The sequence below is a fragment of the Raphanus sativus genome, chromosome 6 (genome assembly GCF_000801105.2).
Source record: "Raphanus sativus cultivar WK10039 chromosome 6, ASM80110v3, whole genome shotgun sequence".
NCBI lineage: Eukaryota > Viridiplantae > Streptophyta > Magnoliopsida > Brassicales > Brassicaceae > Raphanus > Raphanus sativus.
This window is the reverse complement of record NC_079516.1, coordinates 20,161,913-20,177,777: the sequence shown is the minus strand read 5'-3', so window position 1 is coordinate 20,177,777 and position 15,865 is coordinate 20,161,913. Positions and strand designations below refer to the sequence as shown.

At 34.8% G+C, this 15,865-nt stretch overlaps 1 protein-coding gene across 2 annotated transcripts; it reads left to right on the top strand.

Annotated features, from left to right (window-relative positions):
* Positions 1 to 7,755: 7,755 nt before the first annotated feature.
* LOC108813508 (lysine-specific demethylase JMJ13) lies at positions 7,756 to 12,516 on the top strand. Of its 2 annotated transcripts, none has more exons than XM_018586084.2 (11): positions 7,756 to 8,232; positions 8,829 to 9,201; positions 9,386 to 9,542; positions 9,621 to 9,840; positions 9,959 to 10,012; positions 10,098 to 10,177; positions 10,274 to 10,551; positions 10,648 to 11,043; positions 11,130 to 11,440; positions 11,531 to 11,767; positions 11,864 to 12,516. In XM_018586084.2, the coding sequence occupies exons 1-11, from the start codon at positions 8,230 to 8,232 to the stop codon at positions 12,074 to 12,076; spliced, it is 2,322 nt and encodes a 773-aa protein (XP_018441586.2). In that variant the 5' UTR covers positions 7,756 to 8,229; the 3' UTR covers positions 12,077 to 12,516. The 2 variants fall into 2 exon arrangements, with proteins under 2 accessions (XP_018441586.2, XP_018441587.2); XM_018586085.2 differs by having other exon boundaries at positions 7,758 to 8,232; positions 11,534 to 11,767.
* Positions 12,517 to 15,865: the final 3,349 nt, after the last annotated feature.

Here is a 15,865-nt window from a genome sequence, read left to right as displayed (position 1 = left end):
TCTGAAACATTGGCAAGGGTGCGATTGGTCAGAGCCTAAGAGGGTTGACTTGAGGACAGAATATGCATGTATCGGCATCATCTCCCCTATTAGTTATTAGCCAACTGTTATCTGAATATATATTTCTTAAAAATCATTATTAGTTTCACCCTCACATCCGTTAATTATCATATAAACATGATTACATGACACATAGATACATCTGTAAATCAAACAAAAACTATATGATATATAGTCGTAAGCCTGTTAAAAAAAAAAGATATATAGTTGACGGTCCACCTAATGGTCGATTGAGTAAGTCACAACTTTATTTTTCATCTAGATATATTATTATAAAGGGACTGAAACCCAGGAGAACTTTATACAAAAAACCCAAAGGTTAGGAGACCAACCAAACAACGCAGGAAAAACATAAAAACGGCAATGCCCAAACAAAGGTCCAAGTTTTTCAAACACTCAAAGAGACCGAAACACTTTATCAGATCGGACGCGTCACTGCCACGTGCCATCACACATGTCTAAGCTGAAGCACAAACGGGATACGTGTCTAACCTCGTCAATCGAGTTACACGCGTCACTAGGCCTGGGTTCGCGGGTTAACCCGCCCCGACCCGCCCCGCGACCCGCGGATCGAATGATTATTTTGGATTCAAAAATCCGACCCGCATAACCCGTGAACCAAATATCTTAAACCTGCACCCGCCCCGCTAAAACCCGCGGGTAAACCGCATGATTCGTAGGTAATAATAATTATATTAAAAATAATTTATTTTAATTATATATTAATTATTTTTAAAAAATAATATTAAAATAATTAAAATTTTATATATTTTATATATATTTTTTCCGAAAAATAATTATTTTAATTATATATTAATTATTTTTATAAAATAATATTAAAATAATGCATTTATAATTAAAATTAATTTTTAAAAAAACATTTTTTAAAAAAAATTGCGGGTTGGCGGGTACCCGCGACTCATATTCGGCTAACCCGCACCCGCCCCGCTTAAAATAATATTAACCTGCACCCGCACCCGCACCCGCAATTCAAAAATTTCAAATTGCTCGACCCGCACCCGCCCCGCGGCGGATCAAACGGGGCGGGACCCGCGGGCTTTGATCAAAATTCTCAGCCCTACACGTCACACATCCCCGCATCGTCACCGTCGAGAGTCTCCACCGGAGAACGCCGCTCTTCGTTACACCGGGACACCGAAGCCGAGCCGGAATCACGATTCCCAACCCCTTCATCATCATCTTCTTCGCCTGAACTGTAAATAGCGACGAGCATCATCGAGTCAATCTCGATATCTCCTCCCTAGTTCACCGAAATCGCCATCGTTTGCCCTTCGCTTCCTTCAACGGAAAGGAGCCATCAATCAATCGATGTTACTCCCGGAAGCTAAGCCACCATCATCGACCGATTCACCAATCAAGTCGTCGGAACACCATCAAACCCTCACCGAACACGGAGGGTCCTTGCCGCAAAGACCAAAAGCCGACCGTTCACCCGTATGGAAGCGGTGCAACGCCGGAAACGAAGCCGGACGTCCACCATGAAGAAAGGTGCGGCGCCGGAAGCTGAAAAAAGAAAACCCTTAAGCCGTACTAGAAATCGAAAGCTTGAAAACAAAAGAGAATCAAGGGGAGGCCGGACCGGCGGCGGCTAGAAGAGCCAAGACCGCTGGCCGGAAACACTAGTCACGACGATGTGTCTCTAGAGAGATGTGAGAGCAAATTCTAGAGAGATGATATTCTAAAGGAGTTGACTAAGTCACGACTTATTTACATATTATATATTCGAAATGCATGTATATACATATCACAAAGATCTAGAAACAAAAATACTTTATTCTTATTAATAACATTATCTAAATTACCACATCCTAACTGGATAATGCATGTAATATATTTATGATTTGCTTCTTAACTGGATTATAGTCTAGTTAGTATAATATGCATTTGTATTTCATAAAATAATTATATAAAGCAATTGCGAGGAAACACACAGACACATAAATGTGTACCAGCTTAGCAATACAAAATAGTAGGTGGATTTGAAAAAACAATATTGACATAGGCTTTAGTCCAATGTTAACTACAGACTAGGATAGTACCCGCGTTTCAACGCAGATTTTTTTTTAAATAGAACCAATAAAAATTATATATATAGTAGATTAATTAGTTGATTATTTATTTTGTTTTATTTTAAAATTTAATATTTGTTCAATATATATTTTCATTTACTTCTGAAAGCAAAGATTGTATTAGACATTTAGCATCAACATGGAAAATATTCAGATAAATTCATATTAGTTATATATATACATATATATATATATATATATCATATTATTTGTATGGTTTCTTGAGAGCATTTATACTTTATGGAAATATGTTAATAATCTTGTGGTAAAGAAATTTTCATCATTGAACAGTTATATTGTCTTTTGTCTTTTGACTTATGAAATTATATTTTTATTTATAAATCGATTTAATAATTTTCTGTAGAAAACTTAATCTAACTATTTATATAAATTTTATATGCGCAGATTTATTATAGTAAATCAAGTGACTAACTTTCCTTTACTATTTGATATTTATTCAAATAATTTTAAATATGGTAAATTAAAATTATCTGTGGTAAACTATTTATATAAAATCTAATCGTTTCTTAAGTCTTTACGTAAAGACTTAACAAAATTTCCATAAAATATGGTAACAATACAGATTCTAACTCAATTAATATTCTATTTTATTAGTAGGTTAAGTAATTAAGTTATTATCAAGTATATTGTATAATGAATGTATATCAAATGATAGAAATATAAATAAGTCCAAAACTTCAATGACAACTTTTATAGTAGATAAAAATAGAACTCTATTTTAATAGAGCAGATACGCACATTATGACACTTGATAATTGATATATTAGACCATCTCCAAATCAACTATATTTTCATCTCTATCTTTTCTCTAAAACAGATAAATTATATTACAGAGGTGAATTTGGTCTAATATATGCCTATATAGTAGAGTTTCTCTATTTATAGAAAAAAATATAGAGAACTAGTACTTTTTATTTCTAAATATAGAGGTATAAAGTAAAATTCATCAATATTTTTTTTTGTAAAATAGATAAATTCTATTATATATACATACATTAAAGCAAATTTATCTCTATAATAGAGATTTTTATTTTAGAGAAAAATATAAAAAGTGTACATTGAACGTTGAATTTTTTGTTCTCCATTTCTACTTTATTAGTTTAAAAATGTTAGACTTAAATACAATTATGACATACATATTAATTTATGTTGAACATTATCAAATGTACACCTGTGATTTTAAATCAAAGGGAGATAGTTAATACAGACTTGGAAGATAATAACATACATTTTTTCAACTCTCAATCTATGATTTTTTTTGCTTGTTTAAAGTATGTGCACTTTAAGAAAATCTAGAAAGAAAATCATAAGAGAGATTAGGGAAAATAAACCATAGCAAAACAGGAATATTTGACAGAATTAATTATTAGACATTACATTATTCTATATAATTTAAAATAACATGAAACATAATTAGTATAAGAGATTAAGCTAAATGATTAACCGTACATTATTAATTTGGAATACAAAGAAATAAGGAAAAGTTTACAACTCAAATGGGTTTTTCTAAATTAACTATATAATTAAATTATGATCCGCCTTTGAAAGAGCGAATATATATTTAAAAAAAAAATTAGATTTTTGTGTAATCATATTTGAGTTTTATATTTGATGAGGACATAGAACCAAATATCAACATTCCCACACTTAGACAAGCTCCAAGAACAAGATCAGGAACTAGAGGTGTTGCTGCCAGCTTTAACAAAGCCATAGAAGTTCTTCTCATCAAGAGCAACATCAACACCAAGCTAGAAGCCATCACAAACCGCATGGATCAATTCACTATAACCAGAGGAGAAGCTAATAAAGATGAAGTTTATGTTATACAAGTTGGTCCAAAGGATGATGATAACATATGGTCCATTCTTCCTCACAAAAGAATGGTTTCCTTATTTGTCATCACGCCTAAGTGAAACGGTGAGCATTGGGAAGAGAAGAGCAAGCCTTCAAACGACATCACTTCACAAGATCAAATAAGGCTCCTCTCCAACAGCTACTTCCTTTTCAAACCTCATCCGCATCAAGGTAAGTAAGGTAAGTCCATTTACATTATAATTTATATCCTATGGTTTATCTTGCAGAGTCTTGTTCCATTTTATTTCTTTTATTTCTTTTATTTCTTTTCGTTGAGTCAGGCCTTGTTTAGCCTATGCTTTCTTAAGTCTAAGATCGAGTCTATGTATTGTTTTTGCTTCATGACCCCTAGAAGGGCACAACTGCATTGGCGAGTATATAAGCCCCTATAAGCAGTCATGTATCTTCAACCTTTATGAAATATATGAGTCAGTTTGCCCCTAGCAAATACAAGTCTTTTGAGAGTTTGTGAGAAGCAATCTTGAGAGCAATATTGTGATTTATCAAACTCTCATTCATAGAGTTTGTGGTTTCACTTCGATCCATCTTGATTGTGTGAATCAATCATCTCCACTCCATCCATCTATTACTTTGTTCTTGTGGGGTTGTTTGTACGAATAAACCACTTGAATCCATCATCCATCTACACGCCATCTCTCACCCATAGATCCATCAAGTTGGTTATACGACCAAGTGGTGAATCCCATCCTCCATTGTGGTTTTCTAGTCTCCATTCAACCGGATCCATCCATCTACTCATCATCAACACTAGATCCTTCCATCTCAAACCATATCTCATCAAAACGGTTCTTTGATTCACTCTTCTAACCCACTAGCTTGAGAAGGCTCCCCTGGTGCCTATATCAATATTAGTTTAATTTGATATAATAGTCCCTTAAATAAATAAAATATATTATTGGACCAAACATTTATCAATTGGATATGATCCTATTTTAATAAAATAGATTTTCTTAAAAAACCTCACAAGTCACAACAAGTGTTTTGTTTATTACAATTAGTTTTGGGGAAAATGAACCTTTAAATCCTCAACTATTTGAAATCAGCAAATTTAATCTCGAACTATCACTTGCATGATTTTATTCCTCAACTAATAGTTGACTTGGCAAATTAGTAACCGAAAAAGTCAACCGTAAAGTCATAAACGATTCTCGTTAGTTTTATATCAATTATCTCCGCCAATGAACTTGAAAACCTCGTAATCTCCAAATTCAAATCTTTAACTCTGAGTGGAGACGATTTCTCGTGACGAAAAGACGGTTTCCGGTGATGTTTATTTCCGTGATTGCACTGGATTTTTTTCTCTTTTCACCGGAAACCGCTTTCCGTCACCAGAAATTGTCTTCACTCAAAATTAAAGATTTGAATTTGGAGATTTTGAATTTTTCAAATTCAATGCCAGAGATAATTGATATAAAACTAACGAGAATCGTTTATGATTTCACAGTTGACTTTTTCGGTCACTAATTTGCCAAGTCAATTGTTAGTTGAAGAATAAAATCATGCAAGTGATAGTTCGGGATTAAACTTGCCAATTCCAAATAGTTGAGGATTTAAATGCCCATTTTCCCATTAGTTTTGGGGTGTTCCACTCGAATTCGAATATACTACTACGGATTTGGAAAACTAACAAGTAAAAACCAAGCAGAGCCGGTCAAAGTCGGTTATAAAGTAGAAAAACCGGAACTAAACTTAACAGGTTTGAAGAATTGTTGAAACCGAGCCACATTCGTAACAAGAAAAAAAAAAAGAAACCGAGCCACATTGGTACAACTTTCGTTTTCGCTGACTTCACAAAACTAATCATTGTACCCAACCTAACTCTTGCCTTTATTTAAAACAAAAAGTGAAATTAACAATGGACCAATGGGTTTCTGTTGGGATAATAGCTTTAACCGGGAACCGAAAAACCCGGTGACTTCACCATCCCACAGTTACCAATAAAAACAATTGTCTTCCCGATGCACCTGCCACGTGTATTGACAGAACAGAAGTGTCACCACGTTTCAACTTACTGCTGTACAAATGACTTTACTTCCTTTTCCCGTAATTAAACACTAATTACTGTTCAAGATAACACACACGTTATGAACGAAACGCCGTTTTAAGGGGGTTGGCAGCGTTTGGTTGAACCACCTAACAACCACCACTTTCCTTCACACTTATTATAGTTATCTTTATTTTTTGTTGGGAATCTTATATCTTTAGTTTATTAGTGATTTAGTTTTTATTAAATAATATAAACATAAAGCTGATGGTACTGTTACATGTCGACGAGATTTCTACTGTGGTTACCTACAGTGAAAGTAAAACAAAAGCAACGTAATTAATTTAAAATAACTAGATTTTTTTGTATCGCTGAATTTAAAATGACTAGATTGAACTAAAACAAACAGAACAAATATATAAAGTAGCTATTTTCTTGTCAACTTTTTTTTTTGTCAACAAATAAAGAGAGCTATTTAATATAATATTTGAAAAGATTTAAAGTGGTTTTATTTTCAGTGAATTATAAATTATTTTAGATTTATTAATAAAAATGTTATGATATTAATTAAAACAATCTAAACTCCATTTAAAAATGACACCTACAACTATGTGATTTAGATTTTTTTTTATTTATAAGAAAAAATCTTCTAAATACATTTTAAAATTATTAAGAAAAAATCTTCTAAATACATTTTAAAATTAAAAGTTTGATAAAACAGAATTTGAAAAAAACATTTTTGAACAAATGTTTGAATAGTATGTAATTTGTTATTTTAATAAAAATCACTTCAACGTACAAATTGTATATATTTTACTTAAAGAGAAATCAAATTTAAATCAATTCTATTAAATTAGGAAATGACCTATTAATATAGGTTTAATCCAATTATTTTAATATAATTATTAAAGAAATTTACTAATCATTTAAGAAAAATATTCTAGATAAATATTTTCTATTAAAATAAGATCATGTCTAATTGATAAATGTTTGGTCTAACAATGTATCTCATTTATTAAGAGATTATTCTATCAAATAAATTAATATTAAACTCAAATATGATTACACAAAATTTTAAATATAAATTATTCTTTTTTGAAAAAGTTTAAACAAAAAATATACCCTTATATGAAAGGATATGTCATAATTTAATTATATAAATAACTAACATAGGAAGAAGGAAATATTATAAAAGAAAAAAAATATTAACAAATTTATCCACTCATTAGTTTGCCTTATATTGTAAAAATGGAGATTTATTATTATTTTTAATTTTTATCTGTTTTTGATGGATTGCGTAAAATCTCATTATATTCAATGTAAATTTTAATACATTATAAATAAATGCTTTATTCCACCATATTTGCAGCTTCTTAAACTAAAGAACAAGTTGCACTTTATAAATTAATCACATATATCACACTCTCTCTCTTGAATAATACTCCAATATATTTTGTGAGCTGGCCACCAAAGAAAAACAATCCCAACCGCAACAATTACGGAAAACGTTACGAGCGTTTATTTAAATACACAATGGGGGGGGTTGATAAGTATTATCGGAACCTTCCGGATCCACCTATCTTTATTGAATTTTATTTTAATTATTATACGAACAGCTTTTATTTTTATTTTAAAATTACGGTGTCATTGATTTTATTGTTAATTATTTACAGCTTTTATTTTTATTTTAAAATATTAAAAAATATTTACAGTATAAAACTATACATTATTCTCTCCTAACAAATTTTTTTTTCCGGTTTTCCAAGTTTCATCCCCTTTCTCTCTCTCCCTCGGTCCTCTTTTAGGCATCTACAGTTTCTCTCTCCTCTACGCCGGAGAAAAAAACCATAACCACCAGCCGTTAACCGACGAACAGATTCCGTTCCCCGTCGAGACCACCTCGATATACACATATCTTCCATCTCGTGGATAGTGTATGCTGTTGTGATTTTTCGATGCTTCTTTGAACGCGATTCGGATCTCCCGCGTTTGACTCGGTCCCGACTCGTTTCGCAGGCGTTTTCGTAGAATGTGGCTCGCCGTGGTGTTTTGCATGCCAGGCTTTGTATTGAACGCGCTGCTCTAGATCGTGATCTAGGGTTTCCGCCTTCTGTTATTTCGTTCGTTGCTTTTGTTGCGGTTGGTTTTGCGTAGAGAGAGAAAAAAACGGAGGCTCACGGAGATAGGTTACGGAATGCTATGGTGAGATTGATTTCCCCTCTCTCTCGTTTCCTGTTTTCCAAATCAAATCAATTTTTCTCCTTCGCATAGCTTGAGCCTCTCGTGAATTTCGTTGTTATCGATTTCGCTGGTTCAGATCTCTTACATTGCTTGAATTTCATCTTGATTTAACGTTTTTTTTTGCTTCGGGATTTCATCATCAATGGAGGATAATCTCCCCCACACGTGTCTTCTTGTTTAGCTCACACGTGTGAAACTCAGATTTGATGAGCTCTGTTGAAATTGCGACGAATCTATATCTCTTTTTTAGGTCAAACGATTTGTGTGTTGTAGAGGAAGCTGTCGATGGGCGCTTTCTTAGACGGTGTTGAAAGTTGACTTTCTAGGGTATTGGTCAAAGAGATAAGGCGTTATGTGGTAGTGAAAAATGTTTTATGCCTTTTCAAACTTCTAGGTGTTGACTGTTCCTAACTTCTGTGTTCACTTTTATGTGTCTTAGCTTTTGTGGGAGTTTAATATTTTTTGTATCTATTAGTGTGAATGGTGGACCAATTGTACATCCATGACTTGCAGTTTATGAGCAAGTACTACTTGCTGACACTTGGTTTTTTTGGCAGGCGGAAAGGAGGAGTTGCTTGTCCAAAGAGGCTAAAGATGGGTTAGAATATCTGAAACGTAAAAGGCTTCAGAAGATGAGACCAGACTCTGTCAATGAAACAGTAGACTTCAGCACAATGGCTAGAAGTGGTGGTGATGCTTTGAGACCATCTTTAGCGTCACGTGGAATCAGATTACGTGTAACTTCTAGTGGCGCAGTACCTACTTCTGCTAAGGGTGCCTTTTTGAAGGAGAAAGTGGACAAGTTTGAGACGGATGATCTTAAGTGGACCGAGAGGGTTCCGGAATGTCCTGTCTACAGACCAACTAAGGATGAGTTTGAGGATCCTTTGACTTATCTGCAGAAGATTTTCCCAGAAGCTTCAAAATATGGTAAAGCTGTCACCAAAAGCTGAAATCTCAATATCAGTGCTGTAGGAGTAGGCCCCTGTTTATTAATTTATTGCCTGCATCTGTTAGTTGAAGCAGTTAACTGGTGTCTTGTTCTATATAAGCTAACAAATGTATGAAGTGAAAACGAATGTCCAATTTCTGATTCTTCCAACGTCTTTTGCAGGTATTTGTAAGGTCGTATCTCCTTTGACAGCAATAGTTCCAGCAGGCGCTGTGCTGATGAAAGAGAAATCAAACTTTAAGTTCACTACCAGAGTACAACCCCTCCGACTTGCTGAGTGGGATTCTGATGATAAAGTTACATTCTTCATGAGTGGGAGGTTTGTTTTTATCCCTGAATTATTTACCTCCATACCTTCACCTTATAGTTTGTATTTACCTATTTGTTAACTTATCAGGAACTATACATTTCGCGATTATGAAAAAATGGCCAACAAGGTATTTGCACGTAGATATTGCAGTGGTGGCTCTCTGCCCGACTCATTCCTGGAGAAAGAATTCTGGAAGGAAATCTTGTGTGGCAAGACTGAATCAGTTGAGTATGCGTGTGATGTAGATGGTAGCGCATTTTCATCTGCACCAGGTGACCCGCTAGGAAGCAGCAACTGGAACTTGAATGTATTGATTTACCTCAACTTTACCTTTTGTGTCTTTTTTTTTTGTTATGCATTTAAGAAAACATATGCCTGGTTGTTTAAGTTTGGTATTTATATTTCTTTTCTGTCTCTGCTTTCAGAAAGTTTCAAGGCTGCGGAAGTCTATCCTGCGCCTTCTTGAAACATCCATACCGGTATGTGAGAAGTAGTGCAGTTACTTTAAGGTAACCTAAGAATTTTCTGTTTATCCTCTCTTAATTTTGGATTTTCTTGTTTCAGGGAGTCACTGAACCCATGCTTTACATCGGAATGCTATTTAGTATGTTTGCCTGGCATGTTGAGGACCATTATTTGTACAGGTAAGTTAATCAATATCTTGGCTCAAGTATATGGTTACTAAAGGATGGCCATCTAAAGTGTCTTAATCTACCCCTTCACCCTTCTCCTTAAAACAGCATCAATTATCAGCATTGTGGAGCATCAAAAACGTGGTATGGTGTTCCAGGATCTGCAGCTCTAAAATTTGAAAAGGTGGTCAGAGAGTATGTGTACAATGATGATATTTTATCAACTAGTGGAGAGGATGGAGCCTTTGATGTGCTTCTAGGAAAGACTACTATATTCCCACCAAAGATTCTGTTGGATCATGATGTGCCGGTGTACAAGGCTGTACAGAAACCTGGAGAGTTCGTTGTTACATTCCCTAGGGCTTATCATGCTGGTTTCAGCCACGGTACAAAATACATTTCTTAATTTTTATATCTTTATTGGCCAGAGAGTTGATATCATATTCATCTGGTTTGCGGTTGTGTTTGTAAATATATTGTAGGTTTTAACTGTGGTGAGGCAGTGAACTTTGCAATGGGTGACTGGTTTCCTTTTGGAGCTATTGCTAGTTGCCGGTATGCTCATCTAAACAGATTGCCATTGCTTCCTCATGAAGAATTGATTTGCAAAGAAGCAATGCTCTTAAATTCAAGTTCCAAACCCGAGAATCTTGATTTTACGCCTACGGAATTGTCAGGGCAACGAAACATCAAGACTGCGTTTGTACATCTGATTCGTTTTCTTCATCTGGCTCGATGGTCTCTAATGAAGTCAGGATTATGCACAGGGATTGTTTCAAATACATATGGAACCATCGTATGCAGTATGTGTAAACGGGATTGCTACTTGGCGTTTATAAACTGCCATTGCTACTCACATCCCGTCTGTCTCCGTCATGGTAAAGCTTTTCCTCTGCTGTTTCCATCAACACATATCCGTCACTACTGTTGTTTTAATTGATGTTGTTATTGTATCATTGTCTAGATGTTAAAAAGCTTGACCTTCCATGCGGGACAACACGTACTCTTTTCTTGAGGGATAACATTGAAGCCCTGGAAGCTGCTGCAGAGAAGTTTGAGAAAGAAGATGGAGTTTCAGATATGATTACAACTGATGAAGAGTTATACACATATCCATCGTCGTCAATCACACTTGCAGCTGCAAGAGAAGATGGATATTCACCGTATTCCACTATATACTTTGACTTCAACACCGAGTTAGAGATGACACCTGGAAATCCTGTCACGAGCTACGAAGCAAATGCTCCATGTATCTCCTCAGTTACTGATGATTACGTAAGTTTCTGACCAAGAACAGCAAACAACACAAACACTCTTTAGCCGTCTCTTTCTAAAATATCTGATTTTCTGTTTTGGTTACAAAAGCAGGTAAATAGACGAGCTCCTAACTGTAGTAGCAGTAGTGATTCTAAGCTCCTAGAAGAAGTAGCAAGCAGCAGTAACAAGAAAACTCGGTTCTTCTCTGCGGTTAAAGATGAACCCATAGTTACGGATCAGGAAAGTGACGGTTCTGATTCCGAGAGTTTCAGAGTCAAACGCCGTTCATTTAAACTGGAAAACCGAACAGTTGTTTTGGAGACAAGAGACTCTGAACATCATCAGGTATTGAAAATCACATACTACTATTTACTCTTTTCTTACAGTCGTGATGAATTAAACAAACCCTGAAGTTTATCTTTTCTTTATATATGAGAATAGGATCTTAAAAGATTGAAGAGACCGCAGAACTACCATGAAGGAAGATGTAGTGCTAGTATCAATAGTATTAGTAAGCAAGAAGAAGAAGTGGTGTTAGTAATATCAAACAGAAAAGAAACTGATGAGCAGCAAAGTGACGTGATGATGATGAAGGATGAGCATCATTTTGGTGGGTTTAAACGTTTGAAAGTGAAAGGGTTGATAAAGCCGTAACGTGACAGCTTCAGCTTCCTCCTCCTAACTACAATTATTTTAATTCTGCTGATCTCTAACAATACAGGAAAGAGAAAGGGAATCAAAAGCAAAATATTCAGTATCTGATTTTTTAATATTTTTCTATTATGGGAGAAAGGAGAAAGAAGAAAGAAGCAACAGACAAAAGAAGCATTAAGCCAACCAACAACCAAACACCATTGGGTATCTTTTTAGGATTTACCAAATCTTTGATTCTTTGTGTACATCTGTCGGTACACCTTTAAACTCTTTCATGTTCCTTCTTCTTATGATGTAAATCTCTTCTTTCTTCTTTTGGTTATTACAAAAAGGTTTTTAATTCTCTTTTTCATTTTCCTGACGATGGCTTTTGTTATTGTTGATGATGCATAGCGTAGAGCCTCATCATCTATTAGGAAATGCAAAGATTCGTTTCTCTTTTCCGAGATTGCAAGGTTCCTACCATGTGATAATGAAAATCTTCTAAATATCTCTACAATTTTTGAAATGTTATGAACCGACTGGTTCAGATGGATGTTTATCCAAAAGATACTTACTAGGCTTTGGTCCATTAGTGGCCCATCTTGTAGTTTCTTAAGAGTTCATATTCTACATTAATAAGACACACATATTAACAACACGTTATCAGCACGAGCTAAGCTCAAAACCCTAGCAAAATTCGTAGGTCATCCAAACCTTAAAAACTAGCTGCATTTTAAAACAATCATATCTCCCTAACCGTAACGACCTAGACGGCGAGCCACCTATCAATCTGAAGATCTCGACGAGACGAAGCCAGCGCCGCTAACCTCGCGAGGATCCGATCTGAGACGCGCTGACACGCTCTATTTTAGTACGCACCATCAATTGCTCAAGAACCCTAATTTTGACGCAACTTCAAATCGATCGTTCTCTCAAACCATAACGATCCAAACTACGTGCGACATACCAACTTGAAGATCTTGAAGAGAAGAATCCATAGCCGGAAACCTCGCGTCGCTCAGATCTCAGACGCCCCGCCAAATTCTGTTTTAGTGCGCGCCGTCAATTGCACAAGAACCCTAATTTTGACTCAACTTCAAATCGATCGTTCTCCCAAACCGTAACGATCCAGAAAACGTGCGACATATCAATTTGAAGCTATTGAAGAGGAGAATCCAACGCCGAAGACCTCACCTCAATCCGTGATCAGACGCGTTCTCTACGACAGCTACAAGCCGTGCTGTCAAAATCAGAAACTAAACCTAAGGCTGCAAACTTCTCTTTGATCAATTTGTTTAAGGAAAATAAAGTCAGACCCATTGAGGTTAAAGAGAAGCCAAGGAGCAAAATCGATCGAGTTTAAGGTAAGTTAACAAAATCCAAACTTCTTTTGATTACTTGATAGAACTTGGTTAATATTTTGAAAACTTGAAACCGATTTTATAAAATGAAATTTGAGGTTTGCGATTTGAATTAAGTTGAACTATTGTTCTTGCTTGATTTAAATCAAATCGTTAGGTTACTAGATTTTATAAAATGAACCGATTAATATTCAAACAATAAAACTTATGAAATTAAAATTTTGTATAAAACCCTACCAAATCGGATTATGAAATCCTTTAAACCATATCCGATTATTAAACCCTAATCTAAACCGGTTTATGAACTTATAAAAACCAAATCTGAATTGTGAAAACATTAAACCAAATCAGTTTATAAACCCCTAAACCAATCGATATTATAAACCCTATTTTGGTAGATAGAAAGTTTCCATTTCTAGAAAGTTTCCATTTTTAGAAAGTTTTCATTTCTAGAAAGTTTCCATTTTTAGAAAGTTTCCATTTTGAGAATGTTTCTTTTTATAGAATTTTCTGGAAAACTTCTCTAAAATTAGATTTTAAAATCAGTTCCTCGGAACATATTACTAAGGTCTAAGTTATGAAACACTAAATATTTCAGATGTCGAATTCCTCCATCATAATCTCAGGAGAAAACTACTTGCAATATGTGCAATGGGCACAAGATATTAAAACCACACTTGAGTCTAATAAACTCAGTGAATGCATCACAGATGATAGCATCGCAAGAGGACTCCTGAACACTCGCCATCATATTTTTGAAAAAACTCAAAAGTCTATATCTGACTGATGATCCCTCAAAGCTTTGGACAAATCTAGAGAATAGAAATTGTATCCAAGAGGTTATACATACCAAAGCTTTACGAAAATAGATCAACCTCAAATTCCAAAACTATAAGTCTGTGGGAGAATATAACTTTGCACTACTCAAAATAGTTTTAGAAATGAAACTATGTGGTGAGGTAGTGACTGATGAAGATATGTTGGAAAAGACATTCTCCACCTTTCACCCTACCAACTTATTGTTACTACAACAATATAGAGAGATGGGCTTCACCACCTATGCATCTCTAATAGCAAGATTGTTGCAAGCTGAGCAAAATCATGAGTTGCTAATGAGCAGTAGTGAAAGAAAGACTACGGGATCAACTCCATTGCCACTGGCTATTTCACTACCAACCGACAAGGCTGATTTAGAAATGAACCATGTCAAGAGAGGATATAAACGTGGGGGATGGTCTAAGTTGTGCAATAATTGTGGACTGAAAATCCATTCGGAACAGAGATGCAGAACTCCCAAGTATCTAGCTGTTCTTTATCATAAAAGCTTTAAAAGAAAAGCAAAGATGGTTCGGAAATATGAAGGAAAATTGTCAAAGATATTCTCATGAATCAAGGAGAGTGTGGTCGGATGGATCACAAGAAAGATTAATCCAGTGAAGCATAAGAGAATAGATCACCATGATGACTCGACATCAAGCCCTTAGTGTTCTTACTTAGTTATTTCATACCTTATTATTTTCCTTTAAACATTATTCACTTCCTTTGGTTGCTATCTTTGAAAGAATCAATAAATGAAAGCTTTTATATCATAAACAAAACGTTCATTCATGTGAATACCCTTATGATGTACAGTGGATCAAACCACATACATCTTAAGACACAAAATCCACGACCAAATATCCTATTGCCTCAAAGGTACACAAAGAGAGGACGTGTACAATATAGAGGTCGTGTGCATTGTATTCACATTTGAGGCTATGTACACAAAGAGAGGACGTGTACAATAATCATTCTTATAAGTGAAAGACTTAAGAATTGATGAATGGATAGATTCATAATGAATCCATGGGCAAAAGAAACAAAGTGTTTCCTTAAATAAAAACCGCCCAAAGAAGATTGTATAATGGTAAAAGCTAAGTGAACTCACGTCTAAAAATATCCAAATATGATATGTCCATGGGGGTAAGTGTTAATCATTTCATGTAACATGGACATACACAATATTGAAACATCAACGAGTTCACAAGAATAAAGATAGACTTATCCCATTCGGATTAAAACTAAGGATAAAGGAAAACATGTTACTTCAAAACGTCCAAGTGAATATAGATTAAAGTGCTCACGTCCCAAAGGGTTTGATAAACATTATATGATCATGGAGAATGTAGAAAACATTTCATGACTCAATGTGGACACGAATATTCACAATGAAAGGACAAGAACATAAAGAAAAATCGCCTAAAAAGGCTACATATCTTTACATGATTCACATTCTAAAAGTATTTTAAGAATGAATGATATGTCCATGGGGGAAGGATAAGAATAAAAACCCACATTTTATTCTACATAGACATACACACACAGAAGTGAATATTGATACCCATCCCATTGATTGAAACGGGTCAAAGGCCAGACACACCTCATCTTAGCACATAAAGAAGTGCCA

Excerpts from the sequence above, each read along its gene's own strand:
- LOC108813508 (XM_018586084.2), top strand. Across the intron at positions 11,441-11,530 it reads CCTCAGTTACTGATGATTAC|CAGGTAAATAGACGAGCTCC; the intron begins GTAAGTTTCTGA and ends TGGTTACAAAAG. Across the intron at positions 11,768-11,863 it reads GAGACTCTGAACATCATCAG|GATCTTAAAAGATTGAAGAG; the intron begins GTATTGAAAATC and ends ATATGAGAATAG.